Source organism: Phacochoerus africanus, chromosome 9, assembly GCF_016906955.1.
Source record: "Phacochoerus africanus isolate WHEZ1 chromosome 9, ROS_Pafr_v1, whole genome shotgun sequence".
NCBI classification, from domain to species: domain Eukaryota; kingdom Metazoa; phylum Chordata; class Mammalia; order Artiodactyla; family Suidae; genus Phacochoerus; species Phacochoerus africanus.
The window spans coordinates 25,143,521-25,170,435 of NC_062552.1; the positions used below are offsets into that span (position 1 = coordinate 25,143,521).

Sequence of the window (26,915 nt, forward strand, 5' to 3'; positions counted from 1 at the left end):
GCTTGGTCTCTCTTTATTCGATGCTGGTCAGATTGGCTGATGCCGAGGTGGGAACAGGACAGCAGACATTTGGGATCTCCAAATGGCAAACTGTCCTATGAACTGAGTGACTTTAAGCATGAAATATGATGACGAGATCAAGTTCTGCCACTTAATGCCTTCCAATCTTGGGCAAATAAAATCTCTGTGCCTCAGTTTCTGAAAGATTAAAATGGAGGTTTTCGTTTTTGTTTTTCCTTTTTGGCCACACGTGCGCATGTGGAAGTTGCCAGGCCAAGGATGGAATCCAGGCAACGCTGGGTCCTTTGCCTGCTGTGCGGGGCTGGGGATTGAACCTACACTGCCATGGAGGCAACGCTGGATCCTTAACCTGCTGCACCACAGTGGGAACTCTGGAGTTTTTTTAAAATAGAGTTGATATGAGGATTCAATGTGATAAAGCATTTGGCACATTGTGAATGCTTAATAAATGGTAGTTATTATTAGCCTTAAAAATGCTTCATGCCTCTGTGTCTGAGGTCCATTGCCTTGAAAGAGGTATAACTAGGAGTTCCTGTCATGGCTCAGCGGTTAATGAATCTGACTAGTATCCATGAGGACACAGGTTTGATCCTTGGCCTCACTCAGTGGGTTAAGGGTCTGGTGTTGCTATGAGCTGTCGTGTAGGTGGCAGATGCGGCTCTGATCCCGCGTTGCTGTGGCTCTGGCGTAGGCCAGTGGCTACAGCTCCGATTCGACGCCTAGCCAGGGAACCTCCATATGCCATGGGGAAGGCCCTAAAAAAAAAGAAAAGAAAAAAAGAGGTATAACTAACTGTATTGCTGACTGGTGGTTAAAGTTTGAGATGCTCTCTCCATCTCCCTCTACTTGAGGCCTCAGGAATCTCCTAAATGCCTATAACAAAAAGCCCTTGGAAGAGGGACAAAGGGTAGGCGTGATTTAGTGTGTTTGTGGTTTCTCCCTGGGTTTCTAGAGACCTGGGTTCCTAGAGACTCTTCCCTTTAGACAATACCTTAAATTAAAGTAAGACCCCCCAATCTATTGATTCTTGCTCTTAAAACTAGACTCAAAGTATCCATCCAAATGTTGAACCCAGGACACAAAATTCTGACAAGTTTATGCAGTCAATCCCATATTTTTTCCACTCCACAACCCCTCCAAAAAAGGTAAGACTTCAAATCAGCTTTATTATGGGGTGACACATTTGGGGTTCTTAAATAGAGATAGTGGTGGCTAGAAGAGTGGCACTTCATCCCTGTGGTGGTTTGTTTGGGGGTACGGTAAGGTGGGGAAAACGAAAGGAGTCATCAGCTGGAGTGACCCTGGGCCTTTCCTTCAGCACCCAAACAGTGCCTGGCACACACTAGATGCTCAATAAATATTTGTCAGCCATTTGGGGGTAGTGGGGGCTACAGGCAATAGAGGCTCCCTTTGGGAACCGTATATATACAGCAAAGAACATGTTACATTCTGTCTGCAGTTCTTGGTTCCAGTTCAGGGGTTCTCCTCCCATTCCACCCCATCCTCCTGTAACACTTCACCCTTGTTTTCTGAGAGAGGCTGGGTCTGCTTCATCCCAGCACCCTAAACCCTCTTTCCAGGGCTGCAGTTTCTCCACGTGGGAGACAGTGTAGCAAACACTTATTTTAGGAGGGACGCTACACTTATAAGCCCTCACTTCTGAGGCTTAAAATCTGGAGGTCTTCCAGACTGCTTGTATGAGTATTCACTTTTGGAATCCTTCCCTGCCACGTAGCCTTTCATTTTTGACCCTCGCCTCCTGCATTTAAGGGTATTACTTGGTGGGCTGGGGGACCCCAGGCAACTTGAGGGGATGCCCGCTCCGGGGACGGAGTGAGGCAAGGAGGCGGGATTGGAGTGCTGGAGGCGGGGCCGCAGGCGTCTAAGGCCACCCAATCGCAGGGCCAGTGATCGGCTGAGGCCACACCCCCGCTCCCGGCCGTGACCCCGGATCTTCCTCGCACTATTGCTGGGTGGGGCCGGGGCCCGCGCATGCCTGCAGAAAACCTACGGCCGCGGAGGGGCGGGCCTCCTCCTGCTCCTCCTTTCGATAGGCTTCGGCCGTGCGAATAGGCCCCGCCCCCATGCGCGGCCAAGTCTACGGACAAAGTCCGGGCTTGGGGACAGGCTCCGGCTGACAGCGTCCGGCAGCGCGGCAGAGCCCCGCCCCCACGCGGGAGCACGCTTCCCGACGCCGTCCGCGCGCGCTGGAAGGTCCCGACCCCGCGGCCCGGCGTGGCTTTGTGACGCGCCTCCGGTGGCCCCGCCCCCTCCAGCAGCGTCAGCAGATCCCAGTGGTTTCGCTGGCGGGCGATGTCTCCCGGTGTTAGCCCGGCCTGGTCCCGCAGCCCTCGGGCGGCTCCCTGCCCCAGCAATAGCTGGGCCACCTCCACCGCCCCTTCTCGGGCAGCCAGGAACAGCGGCGTCTGCTCCTGCGCGGGAGGAAACAGCCAGGGGGTGGAGGGGGGGGGGGTTCGAGGTCAGGGAAGGCCACGCCCACAGGCCGGGCCGTCTTACTTGACCGCTGGACCTCTCCCCCCCTCCCCTTCAGGTTTTTCTGAGTTCGCGCGCTTGGCACCTCTCTTGCGCGTGCGTTTTATTGTGGGGGTGCCCGCTACCCGGTCTAACCCTGCCGTCCTGTGCGTCTTTATCGGCTCCGGCCTGGAGAAGGGAACGGGCGGCCCGGGAGTTGTTCACGGCGGCGGCCCAGTGCAACGCGGTTTTTCCTAAGGGGACGACGTAGGAGGTTGTTACCCCGATGCTGGGGGCCAGACGCCTGGGTTCCTGTTTCCCACGGATTCTAGTCTTGGGGGAAGGGCTACTCGGCCCGCCGGGTCCCTCAAAGGCGGAAGCGTTGCCCGGGTGACCGCCGGCCTGCAGGAAGCGTTGCCTCAGTGACGTCACCGGCGCGCGGGAGGGACAATGGGGCATTGTTCTGGGGTCGGTGGGACCGGCAGACCACCTCCCTCCCACGAGACCCCTCCCCCTACTCACAGACACTCTTCCCCCAAGCTAGTTCTCCGTGTGTTAGGGCAGGTCTGCGTTTTTGAGACGAACTGGGGAGACTCAGGTGCTACGTGGTACTGCTACCTCACCGTAGATTTACTACCCTGAGAGCAGGGTGGGAGGGAAGGCCCCAACCTCTAGTTGGTCCCTATGCTGCGCCTCCTTTTTTGCATCTTTTCTCACATTTCATTTTCTCAACTTCTTTATAGAACTACATCTATCCAGATCCATACCCCATTTATCCCTGGCCCCCACATCTGCTCGGGCTGCAATCAGTTCTTCAACCAGGTCTTCAACAGCCAGCCTGGCGGCCAACATCAGGGCTGTAGTCCCATCCTCTGTCCGTGCATCCACGGCAGTCTGTCTGCTTCGGAGTAAGAGCTGGGGGGCGCCAGAGAGGGCCAGTGACCCCTGGTTTATCTGGACTCACACTGCTGAAGCCTCCCAATCCATATTCGGTCACCTGTTCTTGTTTCTCTCTCAGTCCCCAATCCCATATCACCTTCCTCTTTGCCAAAGCCTATAGGATGCTTTTGCCCAGGTTTTCTTGCAAGTTAGCCCCGTTTCCTTTAGCAACCCCTGTGCACACTGACCTGGCAAACCTCGCGAGCATCAGCAGCCACAGCAGTGTGAAGGGGGGTTCGCCCTGCCCGATCTGGCTGGTTGGGGTTGGCTCCCGCTTCAAGAAGGCGGCGGGCAGCGGTTGGCCGGGAGAATCGGGCAGCCAGGTGCAGGGGGGTCTCCCCAGTGCCCACGGTGTGAACCTGGGGACAAGCCCCGCCACCCAGCAGAGGTTCCCAGGGCTCAGGGCTTCCCAACCATGTCTCCTGATAGGTCCTGGACTCCACTCCCCCACAGCAGACTGCTGACATCAGGGGTGTCACTCCATCTGTGAGTGAGAGACATGAGGAATGAGAGACAAGTCAATCAAAAGGACATAACTGGGGGAGTTTCTGCTGTAGTGTAGTGGGTTAAGAATCAGACTTAAGCAGCTCAGGTCACTGGGGAGGTATGGGTTCAATCAGTGGGTTAAAGGATCCAATGTTGCAGTTGCAGCATAGGTCCCTGTGGCACAGCCATCCATTAATAAAAAATGTGTGTGTGTGTATAACACAGCCTGGGGGATATATATAATATATATATATATATATATATATATATATATTATATATATATAATATATATGAAAAGGGGGAGAACATGGAGGCTCAGGGAGAATTAGAGCCCGAGCTGTCAGGAAGCCCAGCTTGGGCTCTTGATTTTGTGTGGCTTTAGTTAAGTGTCTTTTCTACTTTTCTCTAGGCTTCAATTTTCCTCATTTGTAAAAGGAAACAGCAGGCCTTAATATGCTGACATTCTAGGGCAGTGGTTCTCATATTTGAGTCCTGGATCAGAGTCACCTGCAGGGCTTGTTAAAACATAGAGTCCCTAATATTTTGAATTTCTGAATCAGTCGCTCTGGAGTGGAACCTGAGAATTTACATTTTTATCACTTTCCCTGGTGATGCTGATCCTTCTGCCTGAGGACCACACTTTGAAAATGAGGGTTCTGAAGCACTCACTAGTTTCTTCAATTCTGATGTCAAAGGAACTTCTGATTCTAAACGGGTCAAAGGGAGTTTTCTTTTTCTCGGTCTGGGTTGGCTCACGTACCAGGTCCACGGGTGTCCACATCAGGGATATCCACCTCCGAATCTTGGGGAGGAGTCAGCATGGCTGCCTGGGGGAGCTCCTGACAGTCGGCACTCAGAGGCCAGAGCTGGCACTTGGAGGGTGAGGCCATTTCTTCAGCCTGGGGGATCAGAGCAAGGGTCAGTGAAGGAGCACTGACACCTTCCTTCAACCCGTCCATCACTTTGGGACCATTTCTGCTCCAGTGCTTTCACCTGGCCCACCTCCTCTCCTTCCTCGGGGCCCGAGCACATCACAACTCCGTCCTCATCAACTTCTGCCTCTGGTTTCAGTGCCCTGGAAGGGGGTGGGTGGGGAGAGGACCTTCAGGGTCCCTAAGAGTCCCAGCAGTCTTCCTACCCCCCGCCCCTTCCTCTGTCTTCAGCTTCTGCAACAGCATCTCTTCTTACTGCTTCTGATTACATGTATCTCCACAGGAAAGAGTCCCCTCCCTGAGCCCCAGTTCTTTCTCACTCTCACTTGAGGCCGATGCTGTCCTCTCCTAGTGGGGGCCGGCGACGGCGGGGAACTGCCTGAGACCGAGGCTTTCGGGTGAAGCCAGGGGGCAGCCAGAGGGCCCCATGCTCTCGGCGCCGTCGGCGGATGAGCTGGAGGACGAGAAGAGCTCCGAGGGCCAGGAGAAGCACCCCGGCCACCGGTGAGCACAGTACAGGCCAGGGGAGCTGGTTGGCAGGGGGCGCTGGAGGAAGAGACACACAAGAGGTTGTTCCTGGTGAGGCTGGGCGGGTCCTCCTGTGAGACCTTTGGGCAAGTGCAAGTAACCTCTTTTGGCCTCAGCTTCCTCAACTGTAAAATGGGAATAATAATAGCACTTGCCTCATGGGGTTGGTGGGAGGACTAAAGAATACTGCAAAACACTTAGGCCTGGCACATAGCAAGGGCTGTATAAGAGTTATTTTTCTCTCATGTGCTGCGAACATGAGATATGGGGATGATTGGATACTCTTGGTCTGGAGAGAATAGACCAGAACCTAAGGTTTGTGGGAGGTCTATTTATTTTTCTTTTTAGGACTGCAGGTACAGCATATGGAAGTTACAGGGTAGGGGTCAAATCTGAGCAGCAGCTGCTGGCCTATGCCACAGCCACAGCAATGCCAGATCTGAGCTGCATCTGCCACCTACACCACAGCTCACGGCAACACTGGATCCTTAACCCACTGAGCGAGGCCAGGATCGAACCCGCATCTTCGCAGATAGTCGGTGGTTCGTTTCCAATGAGCCTATGATAGAATTTAGAATAACATACTTAGGGAAACAAAGAAGGAGACTGAAGAGCAAATGGGCCATGAGGGGGATCTAGCAAGAGAAGATTAACAATGGTAAGTCTCCATAAGGAACATTTGGGGGTCCCAGTGATTCTGTTTCATTTGACCTCCATTGCGGGTTGCTGGCATGAAAGCTGGCCTGGGAGCAACGCTGGGGAAATGATGAGGTCACCTACCGGTACCTGCACGAGGGTGGGCAGCCAGCAGGGGTCCTGGCAGGAGGGGCTCCAGGGCCCCCACTGCCGCCATGGCAGCCAGGAAGCGGAGCAGGAGCCCAGGGTCCCAGGGACAGCGGGATGCAGGGTGGTCAGGGCCACAGCGGGACAAATCCACACCCATCACCACGACAAACCTGTGGGGGAGGTGGCCCAGAGACCCCTGTGTTGGTCCCTGGCTCCCTTCCCTCTGCCAGTTAAAACACTAGTGTCTGCTCCCTGGCCCCAGGCCCCCCAGCCTTCTTACCCGGTGCTGAGGGAGTCCGTCTCCTTGCCCACAGGCTGTGTCTGCGGGGCTGCTCTCTCCTGATGAGAGGGGTCTGGGGTCCCTCCTAGCTCCTCTTCAGCCTGGGCTCCAGGATAGGGGTACACCATGTCCCTGCCATCACTGTCCTTCCTCACCCAGAGCCCTACCCTCAGAGTCAGGGAGAGTGCCCGGGCCAGGGCAAGCAGCTGCTGGTCCAGGGTTGCGGGGCTCAGCACCACCAGCAGGGCCAGGGACGGCCCCCATTCTGAACCCCCATCTTCGGGCCTGCAGTCACCCCCATCCCAGCCACATTCTGCGGTGTTGCAGCCCTTCTCGCAGTGTCCATTGTGGAAGTGATCTCGGCAGTACTGGTCATAGGCTGGACTGTGGGGTGAGGAGATGGGAGCTCAGGACCCCAAAAGGAACCTGACCCCCTCCTCCTGGAGAGGATTCCCGGTATGCCTCAGCTTCTAGGACTCTGGTTGCTAAGTGGGGATGGCTCTGAAGCAGTGGGCTTAGTCCCTGGATGGTAGGTAGTCCAGACTCCCGATGTCTGCTGACACTCATGTTTCCTAAGATCATCCCTCTCCTTACCCTCCAAGCTCTCTGTCTACCTGTGAGCCCTTTTTCTCAGGGATGCTGGTTGCTAGGGGAGGTACTCCATGGCAACAGGGCTTAGGGAAGCTTGAGGCCAGAGCTCCCATGGCTGAAGGGGAGCCCGGGCAGAGGGAGTGCCCTCTTTCTTGGACCCCACATTAAATATTCATGTTGCCCCATTCCTTTGGTTGGATTCTACCATCTTATACCCCTACCTAGCAGTGGTGATTATGGTGGAAACTCCCTGGAGCTTGACGCTGTGGTCACACTGGATCAGAGACACCCATGTCCTTTCTCCTGCCTCACCCTGCCCGCCCCCAACCCTCGCCCCCGCAACCCAGGTCAGGGTTTCAGGCTCACGTGCAGGTTGGAGGAGTCTCGCAGTCATAGCCATCAAACAGACACTCTTCAGAGTCACACTGAGGGTGACACTGCCCATCCCGGAAGAGAAGCCAGCACCGGGAGTGGGAGGGGCAGCCCTTCCAGGGGTCCGGGACCCCCAGGGAGCAGTCCCCTCCATCCCAATTTCCTCCTGGGCCGCTGCAGCCAGCATCACAGGTCCCATCTCCACCTCTGCCCTCGCATCCCTTTGCTCCGGGCCTCTGACACCGGGGCCCTGGGGAGCTGGGCGGGCAGGAGCATCGAAAGCCAGGACCCCCCAGCCCCGGGGTCTCTGAGCAGCTGCCATTGTGTAGGCATGGAGAAGGAGGGCCGCAGCCGGGAGGGGCGGGTGGAGTCAGGCAGTCAGGGCCCCCATAGCCATTGAGGCAGGCACAGCGTGGTGGGAATCCAGGCTTGGGGGAGGGCAGACAAAGGCCTCCGTGGTGGCAGTGGTGGAGGCCGCAGGAGGGGGCTCTGTGGCTGCAGGTGGGGCCTTCAAAACCCTGCGAGAGGAGGAGAGAGATTGGGGAAGGACCTGGTGTTAGTCTTCCCACTTCCCCTCAAGCAAACCCCTGGGTTAAGATAACTCAGAAGGTCCTAGATTCACATATCAGGAGGGGGCCTCAGAGAACATCAAGTTCATTTTACAGACATTGAAACCCCATTCCATGGTTTTTCCCCACACAATGATATAGTATACAGCGGTGAAAAAGGATGAACCGCAGCTGTACACAATATGGGTGAATCGTAGCATCGTGATACAAGTCCAGGAAGGCTAAACTGTACTAGAGTAAGAGTAATTGAACTAATACTATATTATCTTAATCCTGGAGATAGGATTATATACTTTTTCTTTCTCTGGAAGGGGCACAGGATAGAGTGCCCCTTATAATTTCATAAGTATATGAAAGTTATTGTTAATATTATAATTCTTGGATTAGGCTCATGGGTGTTTTATTTTGTAAGGATAATAAAATAAATGAAGGTTGTGCATAAACCAGTTTGTTTGCTAGTGTGTCATGAACCAAGGCTTAAGAGTAGCTCAGTTTCGTGCATCTGAGGTCCATAAACAAATACACAGAATTAAAATAACTTATCCATGGTCACCCAGCTTGACCTTAGCGGCTTTCCTTTAGACAATGCCCATGATTTCTGAAAATTCCACTCATGCCACCACCTGATCCTGCCTTTCCCACGACTGCTCCTGAGAGCCCCTTGCCGCTTGGACCTGTGATGGCTTCTCCAGTGATTCTCGCACCCGCGCTCCCCCAGGTTCCTGGCTCAGGCATCCTCAGCTTACATCAGCATTGGGGGCAACAGAGAGAGCAGCTTTGCGGTCGCTTACCTGGGGGCAGTGGCAGGTGTATCCTGGGGGTGGTCCCGCTGTGGTCTCACAAGACCCTCCGTGGGAGCAGGGCTGGCTCTGGCAGGGGTCTGTCTCCACTTCACACCACTGGCCTGCGGTGGGGGTGGGATTAAACGTGGCACTCTGCTTCAGTCGCTGCCTTCTTCCCAGCTCATTCCTGGGACTCAGCCCAGCACTAGCTGCCCAGGCAAAGGGACAGTGGGGCATATTCTCTGGGGTGGGGCGTGGAGGCAGCGGGATGGACCAGATGGTGAGGCTGCCCTGTGGGTGGGGACTGTCTGGGTTTCCATGGTCAATTCAGCTGTGCCCAGAGATGCCGGCGCCCCTTCTCCCAGGCCTCACCTGTGTGTCCAGGCAGACACTGGCAGTAGAAGGCATTGGCCAGAGAGTGGCAGGCTGCAGTGCCTGTGGGGTGACAGGGCCGGTCCAGACACTCATCCACGTCCCCCTCACAGCGCAGCCCCACAAAGCCCGGAGGACAGGCACAGTGGAAGCCTCCAGGCTTGGGGGTGCAGGTTCCATGGTTGTGACAGGGCTGGGACTGACAAGCATCAGGTTCCTCTGAGCAGTTCTGTCCACTGTAGCCTGGTGCACACTTGCAGGCAAAGAGGGTTAGACAGGGAACCAGTAAATGAGCCCATGCTGGGACTCAAGGGGACCCAGCTCAGGACCCAGCTCAAGACCCAGCTCAAGGTCTGCCTAGCACCCCACCTTCCAGCTCAAAGCATCACTCAACTCACCATCCATCACAGCCACGTGTAGCTGAACCCTTTAATCTCAACTTCCCAGGATACACAGTTGTTCAATAACACACAGCTTAATCCCTTCCCATCCCAAACTGTCTCTATGATACGTTGCCTCTAAATACAGCACAGTTTTTGATAAAAACCTTCCTCCCCCAACCACACACCCCCTGGGCTCTGCCATGCTTTATTAGCTTATAGGTATTTATTGAATGCCTGCTTTGTGCAGGCACCTTCTTAGGCTCTAGGAATACAGGCAAAATGAGAACTCATTCTGCTTCCACAAAGTTCTCAGTCAACCAGAGGAGAGACAGCGTTTATTGCATGATATATACACATAATCTCACAAAACCCTCCTAACAACCCTCTATATGGATCGTCTCATTTGATTCTCACTTTACAGAAAAGGAAACTGATTCCTTTAAAGATAAAGTGACTTGCATAAGCCACACTGCTGGTGGGTGGCAGGGCTGGGAGTCAGTGCAAACCTATGACTCCATAACTGATGCCCTTAACCATTTTCTGATATTTTTTTCTCTTTACAGCTGCACCTGCGGCATATAGAAGTTTTAGGGGTGGGGGGACGGGCTGGGGGTCTAGGGATGGAAATGCTATAAAATTGGCTTGTGATGATTGTTGTACAACTATAAATGTAATAAAATTCTTTGAGCTAAAAAAAAAAGTTTTATGGGTTGAATTGGAGCTGCAACTGCCAGGCTGCACCATAGCCACAGCAAGATCAGAGCCACATCTGTGACCCGTGCTGCTGCTTGTAGAAACATTGGATCCTTAACCCACTGAGTGAGACCAGGGATCAAACTTGCATACTAGAGACACTGTCAGGTTTTTAGCCTGCTGAGCCACAACCAGAACTTCTTTTTTTCTGATTTTTTTCTTATTTTGCTAGTGAGGGAAGGGTCATTGATGAGGACTGTACCACACGCCAAGTTTTTGCAGGAGGAAGGAGAGCATGCAAGAATGGGTACCAGGAAGGCTTCAGAAAGTTGGAGAAAAAGGGATTCACAAAGATTCTGAGGAGTAGAGTTCCCCTGTGGTGAAGTAGGTGAAGGACTGGCAGTTGTCACTGCCATGGCTCAGGTCACTGCTGTGGCACAGGTTTGATCCTTGGCCTAGGAACTTCCATATGCTTTGGGTGTGGGGCAGGGGTGGGGGGAAGAGTCTGAGGAGTGGCCAGGGGGCTGGGAGAGGCAGATGACAGAAGTGTTTTGGAAACTTCTGAGGAAGGAGTTTCATGAAAGAGAAAGCAGAGCTGAGAAATGGGTGCATGGGGTTCACTAGTAATCAGTATACTACTTTGGTGTGTGTTTGAAAATGCTCGTAATAAAAAGTTAAAAAATAAAAATCCACCCCCCCCCCCGTTTTTGCCAAACCTGTGGCATCTGGAAGTACCCGGGCCAGGGATCAAACTTGTGCCATAGTATTGACCCATGAAACTGTAGTGATAATGCCAGACCCTTAACCCAATGAGCCACCAGGGAACTCCACAAAATAAAATTTAAAAGTTAAAGAAAGAGGGGAGTGAGGGGATCTGCCTCATGCCTTCTCTCCAAAGTCATGGTTGTGAGTAAGGGATCATGTTGCTTGGACACGAATCCCAGCTGCCTCCCTGTCCTGCTCAGTGACCTGAACCACCAAGGAGAACTTTTCACCACTAACCCAGTCTGGAGAAAAGTTAGAGAGAATTTACTGAGACAGGTGCTTCCTGGGTACCATCCAGCAGAAGAGGGGTGGGCAAAGCCACCAAAGAGCCTAAATGGGGTGTAGCGAAGCCAGCAGCAGTTTTGTATTGTGGGAGAAGGGTGGGAGGTGGGTAGGGGAGAGATGAGGCCTGAGAGGCAGGCGGGGGCTTGGGGTCATGCAGGACTTTGGACTTGATTGTGAAGGAGGTGGGCAGCCACTGAAGGGTTTTCAGCAGGGGAGTGACATAAGTCAGCTTAATATTTTCTTTTCTTTTTTTTTCTTTTTTTTTTTTAGAGCTGCACCTATGGCACATGGAAGTTCCCAGGCTAGGGGTTGAACTGGAGCTGCAGCTTCTGGTCTACGGGCAGCCACAGCAATCTTGGATCCAAGCCAAGTCTGTGACCTACACCACAGCTCGCGGCAATGCTGGATCCTTAACCCATCTAGAAAGGCCAGGGATTGAACCCGCATCCTCGTGGATACTAGTCGGGTTCTTAACCAGCTGAGCCACGATGGGAACTCCAGCTTAATATTTTCAACAGAGCACCCTGGAGGTGGAGTAGAGGCTGAAGCTTTAGGAGGACAAGTGTGGAGGCCGGGACAACAGGAGGTAGAAGCAGGGGTCCAGGCGGAATACAAAGACCTGGACTAAGGCAGTGGGATGAGGGTGAAGGTGCAGGGACAGAGTTGAGAAATATTTAGGAGGTGATATAGCATGGCCTGGTGGTTGGTTGGGTGTGTGGGGTAAATGAAAGGAAAATGCCCCTTCCCCTGCTTTCTGCCCCATGACTACTGTTTCCCACGTCCAGCCCAACTTCGTCTTCCCTCGCCTCCTCTGGACCCTCTCACCTGGCAGAGGTAACCATTGGGTTGGGCCACGCAGGTGGCTCCATGCTGGCAGGGCCTGGACTCACACGGGTTCACCCTGTCCTGGCACATGCTACCTTGGAACCCAGGGGGACAGTGGCAGAAATAGGAGGGGCCGTTGTCAACGCAGATGCCTCCGTTCTGGCACAGGGAAGAGACTTCTGTGCCTGGAAAGAGAAACAAACAGGGATTGATAAATCTAAGTAGGTAGGGAGATCCCTTGTGGCTCAGTGGGTTAAGGATGCAGTGTGGTCCTGCTGTGGCTTGGGTTCAATCTCTGGCCCAGAAACTTCTGCATGCTGTGGGTGTGGCCAAAAAAAAAAAAAAAAAGACAGAAAAGAAAACTAAGTGAGGTGGAAGGACAGTCAGGAGCCCCAGACACTGAGCAGAGAGGTCTGTGGGGGCCCCTAACATTCCTGGGGAATGTGGAGGCCACTCGGGCCCTGAGGAGTCAGTAACTGCTGGTGCCGAGGAGGTTAAATCATCAAGCTCCCCCCTCCTTCCTGTTTTGTCAGAATGGAGAGAAATACCTTTATTTGGCTTATCAGGGCATTATAAGCAACTGTATTCTTAGCTTTATTTTTTAAATTTAATTTTTTTTGGCCATGCCCTGGCAGAAGTACCCCGGCCAGGATTCGAACCTGAGCCACAAGATCCAGACCATGCTGGATCTTTAACCCACCGAGCCACCAGAGAACTCCTATATTCTTAGCTTTCAAGAAGTCTCAAACAAAAATGAAAACCAAGACAAGTCTTGAGCAAGAAAGCACTTAAAGAGAAACTTCAGGTGTGGAAATGAGGCTCAACCAATGGCCGGCCTGTCCCCTGGGTTTTGCATCCTCTGAGGTTCTCTCACTGTGACTCCTGATCCCATAATTGTCTCTTTCCTGCTTCTTCTTGTATTGAAACTTATTTGCACAAGGAGGGTGTTCGTTTACAAGGGGGCTGGCATAACATCCAAGTGAGCGTGGCATAGAACAGTGTGTCAAGTGCAGTTGGGTGAATGGGGTCCACCCTATTTGAGTTATGATGATAATGACGGTGCTGAGTTGTTTCACACCGGATCACTGGATTATGTCCCTGGTGGTTGTATTAAACTGGAGTCTCGTGAACTGAGCTGGGTAGTGTTGCTTAAGTTGTGCTGAATGTGGCGCTGGGAGTTGAGTTGTGTTAGGCTGTCCTGGGTGTTGAGTTGCAGCGTCAATAACTGGTTGGTCTGTGTTGCTTTGACTCTTACTTGGTTGTTTGGCCAAATGTTGTGTGTGGATGTCCTTAGGGGTGGGGTAGAGGAGGCCACCCGCTCATTTTTTTAGGCTACACTTGCGGCATATGGAAGTTCCCAGGCTAGGGGTTGAATCAGAGCTGCAGCTGCCAGTCTGTAGCACAGCCACAGCAACATGGGATCCGAGCCACGTCTGTGACCTACACCACGCCTCACGGCAATGCCAGATCCTTAACACACTGAGCAGGGTCAAGGATCAAACCCTTGTCCTCATGGATGCTAGTTGGTGCGTTACACTGAGCCACAATGGGAGCTCTGAGGAGGACACCCTTTTGCTCTTCATCAGCTCCCAGGTGGGTACCTTGGCTCAGAGCCGCCTTCTGGCAGGAGGACAGCGGAAGGTTGCAGAGAGGCCCAGTCCATCCCTGGAGGCACAGGCATTGGTAGGAGGGCCCCGTCTGGAGGCAGCGGGAATTGCGTGGACAGGGCTTCTGGGCACAGAAGTCCATCAGCGTCTGAGGGTCAGGAGGGAGCAGGAAGCAGAAGAGAGCATCAGGGTCCCCAGCCCAGACGTGGTCCTCTGCCAGCTCCTCAAAACCCCTTGCCTCTCAAACTCTCTCCTCCAGGGTATGGGACCAGGTTACCCTTCCTGGTTTCCTTTGATCCCACATCCCAGAACAGTTGCTGGGATCAGAAATCCTTTCAGTCCTTCAACTCCATAGGAGCCTGAAGTTAGACCTCAGCTCCTAGACTTCCGAACCTCTCCTGAGCGTCTCTGCTGCCACCTTCTAATCCCTGAGGCCATCTCACTCAAGCTCTCCAGCCACCTCCCTCCTCAGCACACCTGGCTCAGTGCCTCTCACCTGGCAGCTGCCTCCTGTGTAGCCGGGTGGGCAGAGGCAGCGGGGACCCTGAGGGCCGTCTTGGCAGGTCGCCTTGTTCCTGCAGGGGCTGGATGAGAGACAGGGCACTGAAGGAGAGGGTCCGAGAGATGAGGAGAGGGAGCGTGTGTGGGGGAGGCGGGGGGCACAGAGTGAAAGGGTATGGGGGTGAGAGGCAGCGTGGAGCCCCAGAAGAGGTGGGCAAGAAGTGCGGGAAGGGCTCCCTCCCTTCCTCCAGGGGTCTTTGCGCCCTGCTCACCTGTCTGCGCAGCTGGGATGGACCCTTCCCTCACAGCGTGGGCCCTGGAAGCCCGGGGCACAGAGGCAGGAGGGGGCGCCGGGCCTGTTCACACAGGTGCCCCCATTGAGGCACGGTGCTGGAGAGAGGAGGCTGTGAGGGGTTCCTTGCCTGTAACCTGGCCTGGGACCTCCAACACACCACACATGGCCTCCCTGCCCACTTCCCCACCGAAACAACTCAAGTCAATTTTTTTAGCCACGCCCATGGCATTCGGGAGTTCTCGGACCAGGGCTTGAACCTGTGCCGCGGCAATGACCTGAGCCACTGCAGTGACAATGCCAGATCCTTAATCTGCTGAGCTACCAGGGAGACCCCAGTCAATTAAAAAAAAAAATATGCCACAAAGATACCCTGACCAGTTTCTCCAGCCTCCTGTGGCCCAGCCCCAGGACATGGCGGGTGCTCACCAGAGGCACAGTGGTCAATGCTGGTCTGGCAGCGGAGCCCGGTGTGGCTCAGAGGGCAGGTGCAGGAGTAGCCCCCAGGGCTGGGGCTACAGGAACCACCATTGAGACAGGGCGCTGAGTGACAAGCTGTTACCTCCTCGCTGCAAGTGGGCCCTGGGGGAAGGGGGTTGGGTCTGAGAAAGTGAATCGTCTTTTCTCTCCTCTTCCCCATCCCTTTCCTTCCCTTCCTCATCCCATCCCCACTGTTCTCCCCCTTCCAACATCTTTTCTTTTCCCACCACCTCCCGCACATCACCTCCGTCCCCTGGAGCCCAAGCCCAGTTCTTCTTGGTGACTGAGACCCAGAGTTCTGGACACTTGTCTCCACTCTCCTTGTCCTTAGTTTAGCACATATGGCTTAGGGATGGCCTCACCTGTGTAGCCTGTGGGGCAGGTGCAGTTGTAGCCAAAGGGCTGGGGGTGGCAGGTCCCCCCATGGGCACAGGGTGTGGAGATGCAGCCGCCCAGCTCTGCGTCACACTCTGGTCCTGTCCAACCCACATCACACACACATGAGGATCTGGTCAGAAAGAGAAAGGGGAGGGTTTTCTCTTCTTATATTTTTCTCTCCCCTCACTGGATAACACTCATTAGTCAAGCTCTCCTATTGGTCGTGACCTCAGGACTTGGCCATCTTCTTCCTAGTTCCGATTGGTAATTTCCTGCAGACTCACCCCTTATTGGCTGTCTTCTCCTGCCCTAGCTGAGGAGGACCCAGAGGAGACTATTAATAGGGAGGGCCTGGAAGATGTTACCTCTGACAGTGTCCATGATGGCAGGTGCAGTTGTCTTCAGCAGGGGCACAGCCAGGGCTTCCATCGGGGCAGAGGCAGTGGGCCTTGTCCTCCTGATCCTGGCATTTTTGCTTGGACTGGCACAGGTTGGGAGCACACAGGGGAGATTCACAGAGATGACCTACAGTGGGGAGATGGGTCAGAGAGAAACCAGTGTCCTTCTCTTCCTTTATGGGGCCGAAGGCCACTTATGCATAACTTGTTCACTCCCCATGAACCTGTTCTGTGGCTCCCTGTTGCCGCAGGAGACTAACTTCCTCAGAATGACCCGCGTGGTCCCGCATGACAGGACCTTCCTACAAGGGTGCATTTCTCACCTTTGCCTCGTTGCACCCTAAGTGGGGTGTCCTACTGTCCCTTAAGTGGAGTGTGCTTTTCTTCCCTCCATGCTTTTGCACATGCTGATATCTGCAGCTAAAAGATGCTCTCTAGCATTTTATCTTGACAAACTCTTAGTCAAGATTGAGTTTAACTATCACCTCCTCTGTGAAACCTTCTCATCTCTATTATCTGGGTTGGTCGGTTCTTCGTGTTCCTGTGGGATCCTGTGCATTCCTCTCTCAGAGCGCGTCTCTGGGCCATCATCAATGATAGAATTGTCGGTCTCTGCACTAGGTTTAAAGCCTCTTGAGGATAACAACTCTTACTCAATTTTGTGTCTGTCATAACAGGCACTTAACAAATGTTTACTAAATAAGCAAATGAATGGCTTGACTTTGAACCCCATGCTCTGTTTGCGATCCCCAATCACACCATTCACTTTGGGTCCAGTGTCGGCCCTACAATAACACTTGCCCTCAGCTCCTGTACAGTTGTTCAAGTTTTGCACTGCATAAGTTTAAAGTATTCCATTCTCATTCTCATCTCACATTCCAATCCTCAAACACCCATCAAAGATCTCTATTCTACTCCAAATGGATTCAAACATCCCCCCGGTTCTTTTAATGTCCTTCCTCCCTCCTGCTAACCTGTGAAGCCAGAGGGGCAGAGGCAAAGGAAAGCTCCTGGGAGATCAAGGCAGCTGGCTCCAGAGGGGCACGGGCTACTCAGACACTCGTCCACCTCAGTCTGACAGCGTGGGCCTTCAAAGCCTATGGCACAACCAAAGGGTCAGGGACCTGCATGGACATCTGCCCCCGTCCTCACTCTCACCTCCAGTGTTTGAGCCCCAGTTTACCTGGGAGACACTCGCAGTGGAAGGATCCAGGCTGGTCCTGGCACTGCCCACCGTTGGCACAGGGAGAGCTTCTGCACTCATTGATGTCCTCCTCACATCGGGGGCCTGTGAATCCTGGTCGGGCAGGAAGTAAGTGGGGAGGGATGACAAAGGTCTTCTTTTTTTTTTTTTTTTAAGGCCACACCTGCAGCATACGGAGGTTCCCAGGCTAGGGGTCGAATGGGAGCTACAGCTGCCAGCCTTCACCACAGCCACAGCAACGCCAGATCCTTAACCTGCTGAGCGAGGCCAGGAATTGACACCTGCAGCATACGGAGGTTCCCAGGCTAGGGGTCGAATGGGAGCTACAGCTGCCAGCCTTCACCACAGCCACAGCAACGCCAGATCCTTAACCAGCTGAGCGAGGCCAGGAATTGACACCTGCAGCATACGGAGGTTCCCAGGCTAGGGGTCGAATGGGAGCTACAGCTGCCAGCCTTCATCACAGCCACAGCAACGCCAGATCCTTAACCAGCTGAGTGAGGCCAGGAATTGACACCTGCAGCATACGGAGGTTCCCAGGCTAGGGGTCGAATGGGAGCTACAGCTGCCAGCCTTCACCACAGCCACAGCAACGCCAGATCCTTAACCTGCTGAGCAAGGCCAGGAATTAAACCTGCCTCCTCATGGATGCTAGTGGGGTTTGTGACCCGCTGACAACAACGGGAATCCTGACGAAGCTCCTTTTTTTTGACTTTCTCTAGATTTTAGGGAGTTTGTTACAAGTGTTTGAGCTTTACAGACATGACTTCATGGATTTGAACCAGAAATTATGAGTTAACACTGGTACTCAGCTTTCTTTTTACAAATACAGAAATAAAGTTGCTACAAATTGCAAGGGAGAGAATCTTGTTTCCAATGGTTTGGTTTGGGGGTTTGCCCAAAGGTATCATTATATAATGAAAGCACCAATTTGGGGGCTTCTCAAATAGGGGTTTGGATTTCGGGATGTAATGGAGCATAACTTGATGGCTTTAATCTTCACATAAATAAGGCATGCCTGGGTTTGTGTACTAAGGCTGAAAATAAATTTTTAAATTTTTATTTATTTATTTATTTTTTATTTTTTTGCTTTTTAGGGCCCCACCCACAGCATGTGGAAGTTCCCAGGCTAGGGGTTGAACTGGAGCTACAACTGCTGGTCTACACCACAGCCACAGCAATGCAGGATCCGAGCCATGTCTGAGACCTACACCACAGCTCACGGCAATGCTGGATCCTTAACCCACTGAGCGAGGCCAGGGATCAAACCCACAACCTCATGGTTACTAGTCGGATTCGTTTCCGCTGCGCCACAATGGAAACTCCTGAAAAATACATTTTATCAAAAGAATAAATACAAGTCCTGGCCCTTCCCCTCACCAGGGAAGGAGACACTTGGAGCAGGTGGAGATGACAGGAGGGTGATGCAGAAAAGATGAAGCTTGGCTACCTGCCAGCTGTGTGGCTGTGGGCAAGCCACTCACCTTCTCTAGCCCCCACTTGCTTCCTCTGGAAAAGGGGAATGATAATGGGACCAGCCTCATGGTACCATGGAGAGGATTAAAAGAGCCAATGCCTGAAAAGTTCATGGCCAAGTGCCTGGCCTGGAGTAAATATCCAATAGACACCAGCTATTATCCTAGCAGGGAACAGAGGGATGTCCCATGAAACTGGACAAGGAAGATCTGGGGCAACTTTCCCTGCATCCGTGGCAAGCCGTGCCAAGACCAGCCTGGGACCCAGCAGGCAGGGAGAGCTGCAGAGGACTGATGGAGGGCTGGAGAGGAGGGGACGTTTGGGTGGTTTGGCTGGACACAGAGGAGGGTGGGTGAGGAAGCAAAGGAAGATTCGGGGGATGGAACAGAAGAGAGTTTGGAGAGCAGAGAAGGAGCTGGAGAAACATGAGACTCGTTGGCCAGGCTAGAGGGACCTTCAAAAGGCCATGGGTGATTGCCAGGCATGAGTTGCAAGGGCCCAGAGGCCTGGGGGCTAGGGGGCTGGAGTGGGATCGGCACTCACCAGGCTGGCAGACACACCGGAAGCCGTTGGGCAGGTCGTGGCAGTCAGCCTGGTTCAGGCAAGGGGCGGAGGCACACTCATCGGTCTCCACCTCACAGAGCCGCCCCTCTAAGCCTGAGGATGTGGGGCTACAGTCAGGGACGAGCTCAGCCAGGCCAGCCTTGCCTTGGCTGATCACCCCTTCTGCCCAGGAGACCAGGGTTCTAGAGCCAGCCCTGTCCCTGTCCTGCCCTGTCGCCCATCAGGCAGCCCCTCCAAGGGTGCAATCTGTGTGTGGTCCTGATGCTGTGCTGTGCCTGCCCTTCAGATGGGAGAGCTCAGGGAGCAGGGTGCCTGCTGGGACCTGGGGGAGGGCTCCTGGCAGGTGCCTGTGGAGGCCATTCCTCTGTGCACTGAAGGCGGGGCTCATGCAGGAGGGCTGGTCAGCCTGGAGGTGCCCCAGGTAACAATGTGACAAATGCGTATCTGCCTGAAAATGATTCACTCCTCTTGTCCTACCTGGGTAGGCCTCTGTGCCAGGGACACCAGGGGTCCCCAGGGTGGGGAGTTGAAGGGTATTTGAGAAGTTGTTTCTTTGGGCTCATCTTGGTCTCCACTGTCTCACTCTGAACTGAAGCTGGATCAGCCTCTGGACCTTGGCTGCCTCCCTCTTGCCTCTGAAGCGCCTTGATGTCTACAACCCTGTCTCTTAGATTCTGGATAATTTTCTCAGCACTTTTCCTTGGATGCTGCTCAGCTTAGGAAGACTGTATGGGGTAGTGGTTAAAACTATCAAAGCCCTGAATTTGAAGCCTGGCTCTGCCACCTATTAGCTGGGCAACCTTGGACAAGTCACTTAACCTCTCTGAGCCTCAGTTTCTTCATTTATAAAATGGGCATAGTAACAATGCTGACCTTATAGGGTTGTTGTAAAGATAAGATAATGCATGTGAGATGCTCAGGCAGTGCCCAACACAAAGCAAGCTATTATTTTTCAGGTTTCATTCAGTTCCCTGATATTGGCTCCATCACTGTCGCTGTGGGGAGATGTTTCCTCTCTTAACACTAACTTGTAGGTAAGTGCAGCCTTGCTTTTCCTGTTGTACCTAATTCAAGCACATGGACACTTGGGATATATATACATTTTTTTCTTTTTAGGGCTGCACCTGCAGCGTATGGACATTCCCAGGCTAGGGGTCGTATTGGAGCTGCAGCTGCCAACCTACCCCACAGCTTATGGCAACACCAGATCCTTAACCCACTGAGCAAGGCCAGGGATCGTACCTGCATCCTCATGGATACTAGTCGGGTTCTTAACCCACTGAGCCACAAAGGGAGCTCTCACCTTTTGGGATTTTAAAGGGTTACTCTTGATCTCTATAGAGGAGTTTCTGTGTTTAGGGGAGACATTCTGAGTTGGCACATGCAGAGGCTGCAAGTGGTAAAGTTTATTAACTGCTGCTCTGCGTTCCCTTGATGGGCCTCTGTACAGTGGACCAGGTTGTGCACTCTCTGATACTGTGAAATGAATGCTTCCTTCTCCCCCCAGAGTTGAGCAGTGCACAACCTCACTACTTGTCTATGGCAGCCCTTCTCTTAGGGAGCATTGGCTTCCCAGGGTTTACATCTCCGGGTGGGGAGAGGAGAAGTCTTCTTTGGTGACGGACCCCAACTGGCCTGAGGCTATCTATGCTCTGGAGGGGTCATGCCTGGTGGGGTCAGGATTAGTCATCCCCCCTGCCCCCCCATCTCCTCTACTCGAGGCCCCATTCAGCTGGTACCTGGTGGGCAGAGGCAGTGGAAGGTGGCGAGCAAGTCCAGGCAGGTGCTGCCGGGGTGGCAGGGCTGGGACAGGCACTCATTGTGGTCGGCCTCGCAGCGGGATCCCGTGTAGCCAGGGGGACAGAGGCACTCAAAGGAGCCGGGTGTGTTGAGGCAGGAGCCGCCATGTTCACAGGGACTGGGGCCTTGCTGGGCTGGGAGGAGAGGAGAGCCAGGAGTCCACAGGGGCCGGGGGGCATAGCTAGGAGGCCAGACTGGCAGGGGAAGTGTGATGGGTTTGTGGCCGATGGCCCCATAAGTGGGGACAGGGTTTGTGTCTTCAAGAAGGAGAAAGATGAAATGGGGCCTGGAGGCCTGAGCACTGGCATGTGTGGAAGAGATGCCACACTTGGACAAATTCAGGAAAAAGAGACGTTTCTTTTTCTTTTCTTTTTTTTTTAGGACTGCACCTGCAGCATATAGAAGTTCCCAGGCTAGGGGTCGAATCAGAGCTACAGCTGCCGGCCTATGCCACAGCCACAGCAATGCAGGATCTGAGCCAGGTCTGCGACCTACACTGCAGCATGGCAACACTGGATCCTTAACCCACTGAGCGGGGCCAGGGATCGAACCCGCATTGACCTACATCCTCATGGATACTAGACAGGTTCTTAACCCGCTGAACCACAACGGGAACTCTGAGACATTTCTGTTTTTAATCTGAGAACCAGTTTGCAGAGCTGACTGGGGGCTCAGAGAGGGTCTAACGGGGGGGGGGGTGCCTCACCCATCTGACACTCGTCCAGGTCCTGGTGGCAGGTGGGCCCCGTGTAGCCAGGCTGACACAGGCAGAGGGTGGAGCCCGTCAGGGGGTTGGTGCTGCACTGGGCTTCCCCATGGCACGGCTGGCTCAGACACATGTCCTCCATGTGGCACAGGAGGCCTGGAGGGCAGGGTGGGTGGGGAGGGGGAGGCTCTCAGGTACTTGGCTCATGCGCCATCTCTGCCTCCCGCCTCCCTGTGCCCTGCGCGTCACACCTGTGCGGCCAGGGGGGCAGAGGCAAGAGAAGGAGCCCACGCGGTCAATGCAGGTGGATCCTGGCGCACAGGTGGCAGCAGCGCAGTCGTCCAGGTTCTCCTCGCAGTCGGTGCCTCCCCAACCGCTCACACACACGCAGTGGAAGCTGCCTGCTGAGTTCTGGCAGGTCCCCCCGTTTCTGCAGCGAGGGACACCCTGAGCCTCACATTCGTCCACATCTTCAGAGCAATCCCAGCCTGCGGGGGTGGAAGGCGACAGGTGCTAGAGCTGGGGCCTCAGAGGAGCGGAGGCCAGGGGCTGACCACCTGGGCCACTGGTGCCATGGGCCTAGCTTAAATGTCTCACCTGTCCAGGCCTCTGGGCAGAGGCAGGTGTGGGTGCCCAGCCCATCCTGGCAGATGCCCCCGTTCTGACACTGGTGCCCGACACAGTCGTCTGGGTTCACCTCACAGCTTGCGCCTGTGAAACCTGACAGGTTCATGTGATCAGCTGAGGGAGGGCAACCCCTGGGGGACAAGCTCCATGCCCAGAGAGAGAGGGGCTGCAGGAAGACCCCTGTGAGGACGTACCTGGGGGACACAGGCAGAGGTGGAAGGTGGAATCTCTCCCTGGAACCAGTTGGCAGGTGCCTCCATTGAGACAGCCCCTGGGGGGGCAGGGTCCTGGCTGGAGCTCACAGCGGGGACCGTCCCGCCCCACGGGGCAGAGACATTGGAAGGACCCCAGAGTGTTATAGCAGGAGGTGCCCTTGGGGCAGGGTCCCGGGTTCAGGAAACATTCGTTGACATCATGTTCGCAGGTGTGGCCCTCGAAGCCGGGTGGGCAGTGGCACTGGATCTGAGGGTATGTGGCCAGACACACCCCTCCATTGACGCAGGGGTTGGCTGAGCAGAAGTCCCGATGCTGGCACTGCTCACCTGAGGCAGAGGAGAGAGGGGGCCATTTCTAGCACTGTGCAAATTCCAGCTCCTCTGAGACGGCCCAGCTCTCATTCTGGGTTATCACTGTCTTTATTTTTTTGTTTTTGTTTTTTTTTCTTTTTAAGGCCGCACCTGCGGCATATGCACGTTCCTAGGCTAGGGGACAGAGCTGCAGCTGTGGGCCTACAGCACAGCCACAGTAACGCGGGACCAAAGCCGTGTCTGCAACCTACACCACAGCTCACGGCGATGCCAGATCCTTAACCCACTGAGCAAGGCCAGGGATGGAACCCGAGATCTAATGGATATGGCCTTCTCATGTGATTCTTAACCCACTGAACCACAACAGAGGACCTCCGTCTCATTTCCATATTTCCTTTCTTTCCCTCCATACTCCCTCTGCTCTGTTCCTGTGACCCTTACTTTTAGCCTTTCTTGGGAAAGTGACTGCATTTTTCAAACAGAAAACGGGACATGTAGCTTTGATGACAGTCTTGCAAATAGGCCCTGCCTGGGAAAATCTGGGACACAGGGTCCCTTCAGTGGTGACCTTGGTTGGGAGGTGAGAAACGTGCAGCCTCTGCAAGCGGGAGACTTAGCCCCTTGCTGTGCGTGGCTGTGCACCCTCGGCCAGTCGTCTTGCCTCTCTCGTCCGCATGTCCTGATCTTTAGGTGGGTGTGATGGTCGGGGTATCGGTAGGGAGACTCACTTCATGGTCAAATGCACCAATGAGCATGGCAGCCGTGAGGCGGGGCAGCCAGTACTGAGCTAAGTAAGTACTTCCCGAGCATCGACCCTCGTCCTCCGTGCAACACCCTTATGAAGTGTGGACGTCAGCTGACAACAGACGACCCAGACAGCTTAAACGCCTTTGCATGGTCACATGTCTGGTCAGTGGCAGAGCTGGTGAGCAAGCTGAGGAGGGTGTTGTCCAGAGCCTCTTCCCTGAAGCACAACCCAAGTTGCCACGAACCATCCTTCTAGTCAACCCTGGTCTCTCACATCCAGTCTCGGGCTCAGTTTCCACAGAACCACCTGGTCAGTTAAAATCTCCATGCCCTGGGCCCACCCCAGAGCCTCTAAATCAGGCTCTCTGGGACTGGAGCACCAGGCTTTTTAAGGCTTTCCAGATGACTGCTGTGCCTGCCCAAGGGTGAGAAGCCGGGGCTCTAGTCCACGCTTCCTGGAGGCACCACGCCTTTTCTTCCCACGTGGCCTTGCTCCGCATCCAGCCCTTTCCATCCCAGTTGGAAGCTGCGGGGCGTTTCTCTCCAGGGCCTCCCAGCTCTGTCCACGCACCCTGCCACATCCTCTGGGGAGCACACCCTGCCCATCATGTGCCCTGCTCTCTTGCCCCAGGGTCCTGGGATGAGCATCCCTCCCTCCATCTGGGTCAGGTGCTCCCACCCCCACCACACCTCTCCCTCCGCAGTCTTCCCAGGTGACACGATGGGCTCCTAGCTCTCAGAATAGAGGTGGTTCAGAAGCTCAGCGTGCTCAGTCCTGGAGGTCCCCTGCTGTGCTAGGCATTAACCCTCTAGTTACTGGGTCGAGGGGAGCTTGAGGAAGCTGGGAAAGGGGTCAGGGTGGTGTGCTAAGGGGGCTGTGGCAGTAGCTATTTACCAGCTAGCATTTGGAAATACAGCGTTTTGTTTTATTTTATTTTTTTTTCTTTTTAGGCCACATCTGTGGCATATGGAAGTTCCCTGGCTAGGGGTTGAATCAAAGCTGCAGCTGCCAGCCTAAGTCACAGCCATGGTAATGCAGATCCTTAACCCACTGAGAGAGTCCAGGGGTTGAACCCACATCCTCATGGATACTAGTCAGGTTCTTAACCTGCTGAGCCACCATGGGAACTCCCAGAAATACAACATTTTAACAATCAGCGCCACCCTACCAGTGAAAGTCAATCTCAGGTAGATGAATCGCCAAGACCTGGCTTGTTGGTTCTCATGCCCTCTGCCCTGTGAGGACTCCAACTCTCTCAGGCTCCAGTTCCGTCATTCCTACCCCATAGCCCAGCCTGTCGCCCTTGCCTTTGTCCCTTCCTCCCCACTCCCATCAGCACTCACCTGTCCACCCCGGCATGCAGGTGCACCGCGGGCGGCCCGAGGCCTCGATGTGGCAGCGGCCCATTTTGGAACAGAAGGAAGAGCAGGGGTCCTTGACCTGGGCCTGGCACCTCTCGCCAGTGAAGCCAGAGGGGCAGGTGCAGAAGAAGCTGGGGGTCAAGGGAGAGGGAGGGCTGGTGGAGCCAGGAAGGGTGGGAAGCAGGGCTTGGCAGCTGCCCCCGTTCTGGCAGAGCTGGGCATCCTGGCAGGGGTCAGGAAACTGGCACGTCTCTCCCAGGAAGCCAGGGGCACACCTGGACAGGGGAGGAGAGAGGAGAACTCACGTTCTGGCCCCTCTGCCTCCTCTCTCCCTCCTTTGCCTTCTTTTGTTTCCCACTATCCGCTTCACCTCCTCCCATTCTCCTTTCTTCTCACCTCTTCCTGCCCCCAACTCCCTTTCTCCCACTCCCACGAGGTACACTCACTGGCAGGTCCCTTGCCCCTGAGGTGGGCTCAGGCAGGTGCCTCCGTTGGCACAGGGTCCTGGGAAACTCCCACACTGCAGCCCTAGGGATGGAGATGAGGATGAGATGGGGGGGCACCACACTCCACTTTTCCTCCTCTGGAGGCTCCGGGGGGACCTGCTGGCGTGGCCTCATGCATGTGCTCTGAACCCCATTGCCTTTATACCCCGCTCCTTGTCCCCACGTGGAGCTGGCTCCCCAGACCCTAGATCCCAGGCTCTGAGTTACTAATTCCCACCCCTCCTTTCCTGTTTATTCTCTGGCCTCCCAAGTCCAGCTTCAGGCTCTATCCCTCGGAAGCAAGACAACAGGGATCAGGAGGGGGGCTGAGGGGACTCCAGGGAGGTGAATGGCTGAAACATTGAAGGGATTTCCTCCCGGAAGGGCCCAGTACTGAGCCGTGGGGGGTGGGGGTAGGGACAGTTGGACTGGGAAAGGGACTTGCTGGGCCCTTGACCTTCCCTTCCCATGTCTCCATCTCCTGATGCCCTCTTATCTCTTCCCCTAGCAGGTGGTCACTCTTTTTCTTGTCTTCCTAAACATGATTGCAAGAGCACGCTGTCCCCTAGCTCCAGGGCCAACCGGGTTCTCCGTGGGGGTGGGCACTCTCCCACCCATCCCCCCCTACGGTCACCACGCCTGGCGCAAGGCCGGTAACCTTGGTCTGTGTCGCTGCAGGGGCAGAGCCATCTCTCCCTGCCGGCTGCCCCATGTGGGGGCTGAGAAGCTCCTCCTCCAGTGTGGCCTCAAAGCCTGGGTCTCGGCCCTCTGTCCTCAACCCACCGGACATCCTCCTGAGGAAGATGGGTCCCCTCACCTCTCCCTCCCCACGCCTCACCTCTAGACTGGACGACAGGCCGACACAGCAGGAGCAGCAGCGGAGGTAGCAGCAGTGAAGGGGGCCGCATTCCAGAGCTCCTGCCCCCCAGCCCGGACGCCCTCTGCCTCCTCCAGCCGGGACCCCCAGAGCCCTCCCCGAGGCAACAACCACCTCCTCTGCTCCAAGGCCCTTTCTTCCTCTTCCTCGGCAAGCAGCGAACCTCACGTCTGAGCTGTTTCCTGAGTCACACAATGTCCTGGACACCCTAGTGCTGGGGGGTGGGGAGTGGAGGAACATTGAGGGGGATGAGGGAGGGGCCTCCTGTCCTTGACAACCCCTGGGGAGCTGGCGAGGAAGAAGGACAGCCTGGCTGGAGCAGGTGGTAGAAGGGGAGAGCTGGGCAGGTGGGGGCTCTGGGAGCGGTCCAGCCCCTTCTCCGGTTGACAAGGTCTCTCCTTTCTCCTCCTGCCCTGGAGGGGTGGGGCAGGACCTGGGAACAGAGGCCTAGGGTGATGAGAGAACTCGTCCTCTTGCAAGGAGAGGGTGCATGTTTTGTAAGGTCAGTGCAGATGCTTTTCAGAGAATCTGCTCCTTTCTATACATTGAAACCACTAATCTTGGCAGAAAGAAGCCAGGGGATTTCTGGGTCTCTGTCTTGACCCTTGCTGGGGACTTAATTTTCTCCTTTGGGAGGAATGGGCAAGATGCTGGGCTGATTTAGGGGGATCTTGGCCTTCTTTTGAAGGGGACCATGTAAGATCATCACCGATGATAAGTCTGAATTATCCTTAGCAAACACTGCATTTGGATAGGTTCCTCTCCCGCCACATCTCCCTCTCTCCACCCCAGGGGTCCCTG

General features: G+C 54.7%; 1 protein-coding gene across 3 annotated transcripts; it reads right to left on the reverse strand.

The window, feature by feature from the left end:
- Positions 1-1,167: 1,167 nt before the first annotated feature.
- Positions 1,168-26,297, reverse strand: NOTCH4 (notch receptor 4). 3 transcript variants are annotated; one of them, XM_047795035.1, is made up of 30 exons: positions 26,076-26,297; positions 25,199-25,280; positions 24,735-25,027; positions 22,311-22,658; positions 22,087-22,209; positions 21,741-21,977; positions 21,490-21,645; positions 20,723-20,917; positions 18,963-19,076; positions 16,923-17,036; positions 16,714-16,836; positions 15,707-15,866; positions 15,326-15,471; positions 14,913-15,065; positions 14,464-14,581; positions 14,187-14,274; positions 13,685-13,838; positions 12,084-12,268; positions 9,133-9,385; positions 8,770-8,882; positions 7,404-7,927; positions 6,447-6,830; positions 6,167-6,336; positions 5,179-5,398; positions 4,914-4,995; positions 4,681-4,819; positions 3,621-3,916; positions 3,261-3,408; positions 2,650-2,747; positions 1,168-2,453 (listed from the first exon to the last, which is right to left on the reverse strand). In XM_047795035.1, exons 1-30 carry the CDS (start codon positions 26,143-26,145, stop codon positions 1,761-1,763), a joined length of 5,979 nt encoding a protein of 1,992 aa, XP_047650991.1. In that variant the 5' UTR covers positions 26,146-26,297; the 3' UTR covers positions 1,168-1,760. The 3 variants fall into 3 exon arrangements, with proteins under 3 accessions (XP_047650991.1, XP_047650992.1, XP_047650990.1); XM_047795036.1 differs by having other exon boundaries at positions 4,923-4,995; positions 6,161-6,336; XM_047795034.1 differs by having other exon boundaries at positions 6,161-6,336.
- Positions 26,298-26,915: the final 618 nt, after the last annotated feature.

Excerpts from the sequence above, each read along its gene's own strand:
- NOTCH4 (XM_047795034.1), bottom strand. The coding sequence starts at position 26,145 with ATGCGGCCCCCTTCACTGCTGCTACCTCCGCTGCTGCTCCTGCTGTGT. Across the intron at positions 7,928-8,769 it reads ACACCTGCCACTGCCCCCAG|GGTTTTGAAGGCCCCACCTG; the intron begins GTAAGCGACCGC and ends CTCCTCTCGCAG. Across the intron at positions 4,820-4,913 it reads AAGGAGAGGAGGTGGGCCAG|GCTGAAGAAATGGCCTCACC; the intron begins GTGAAAGCACTG and ends CTGATCCCCCAG.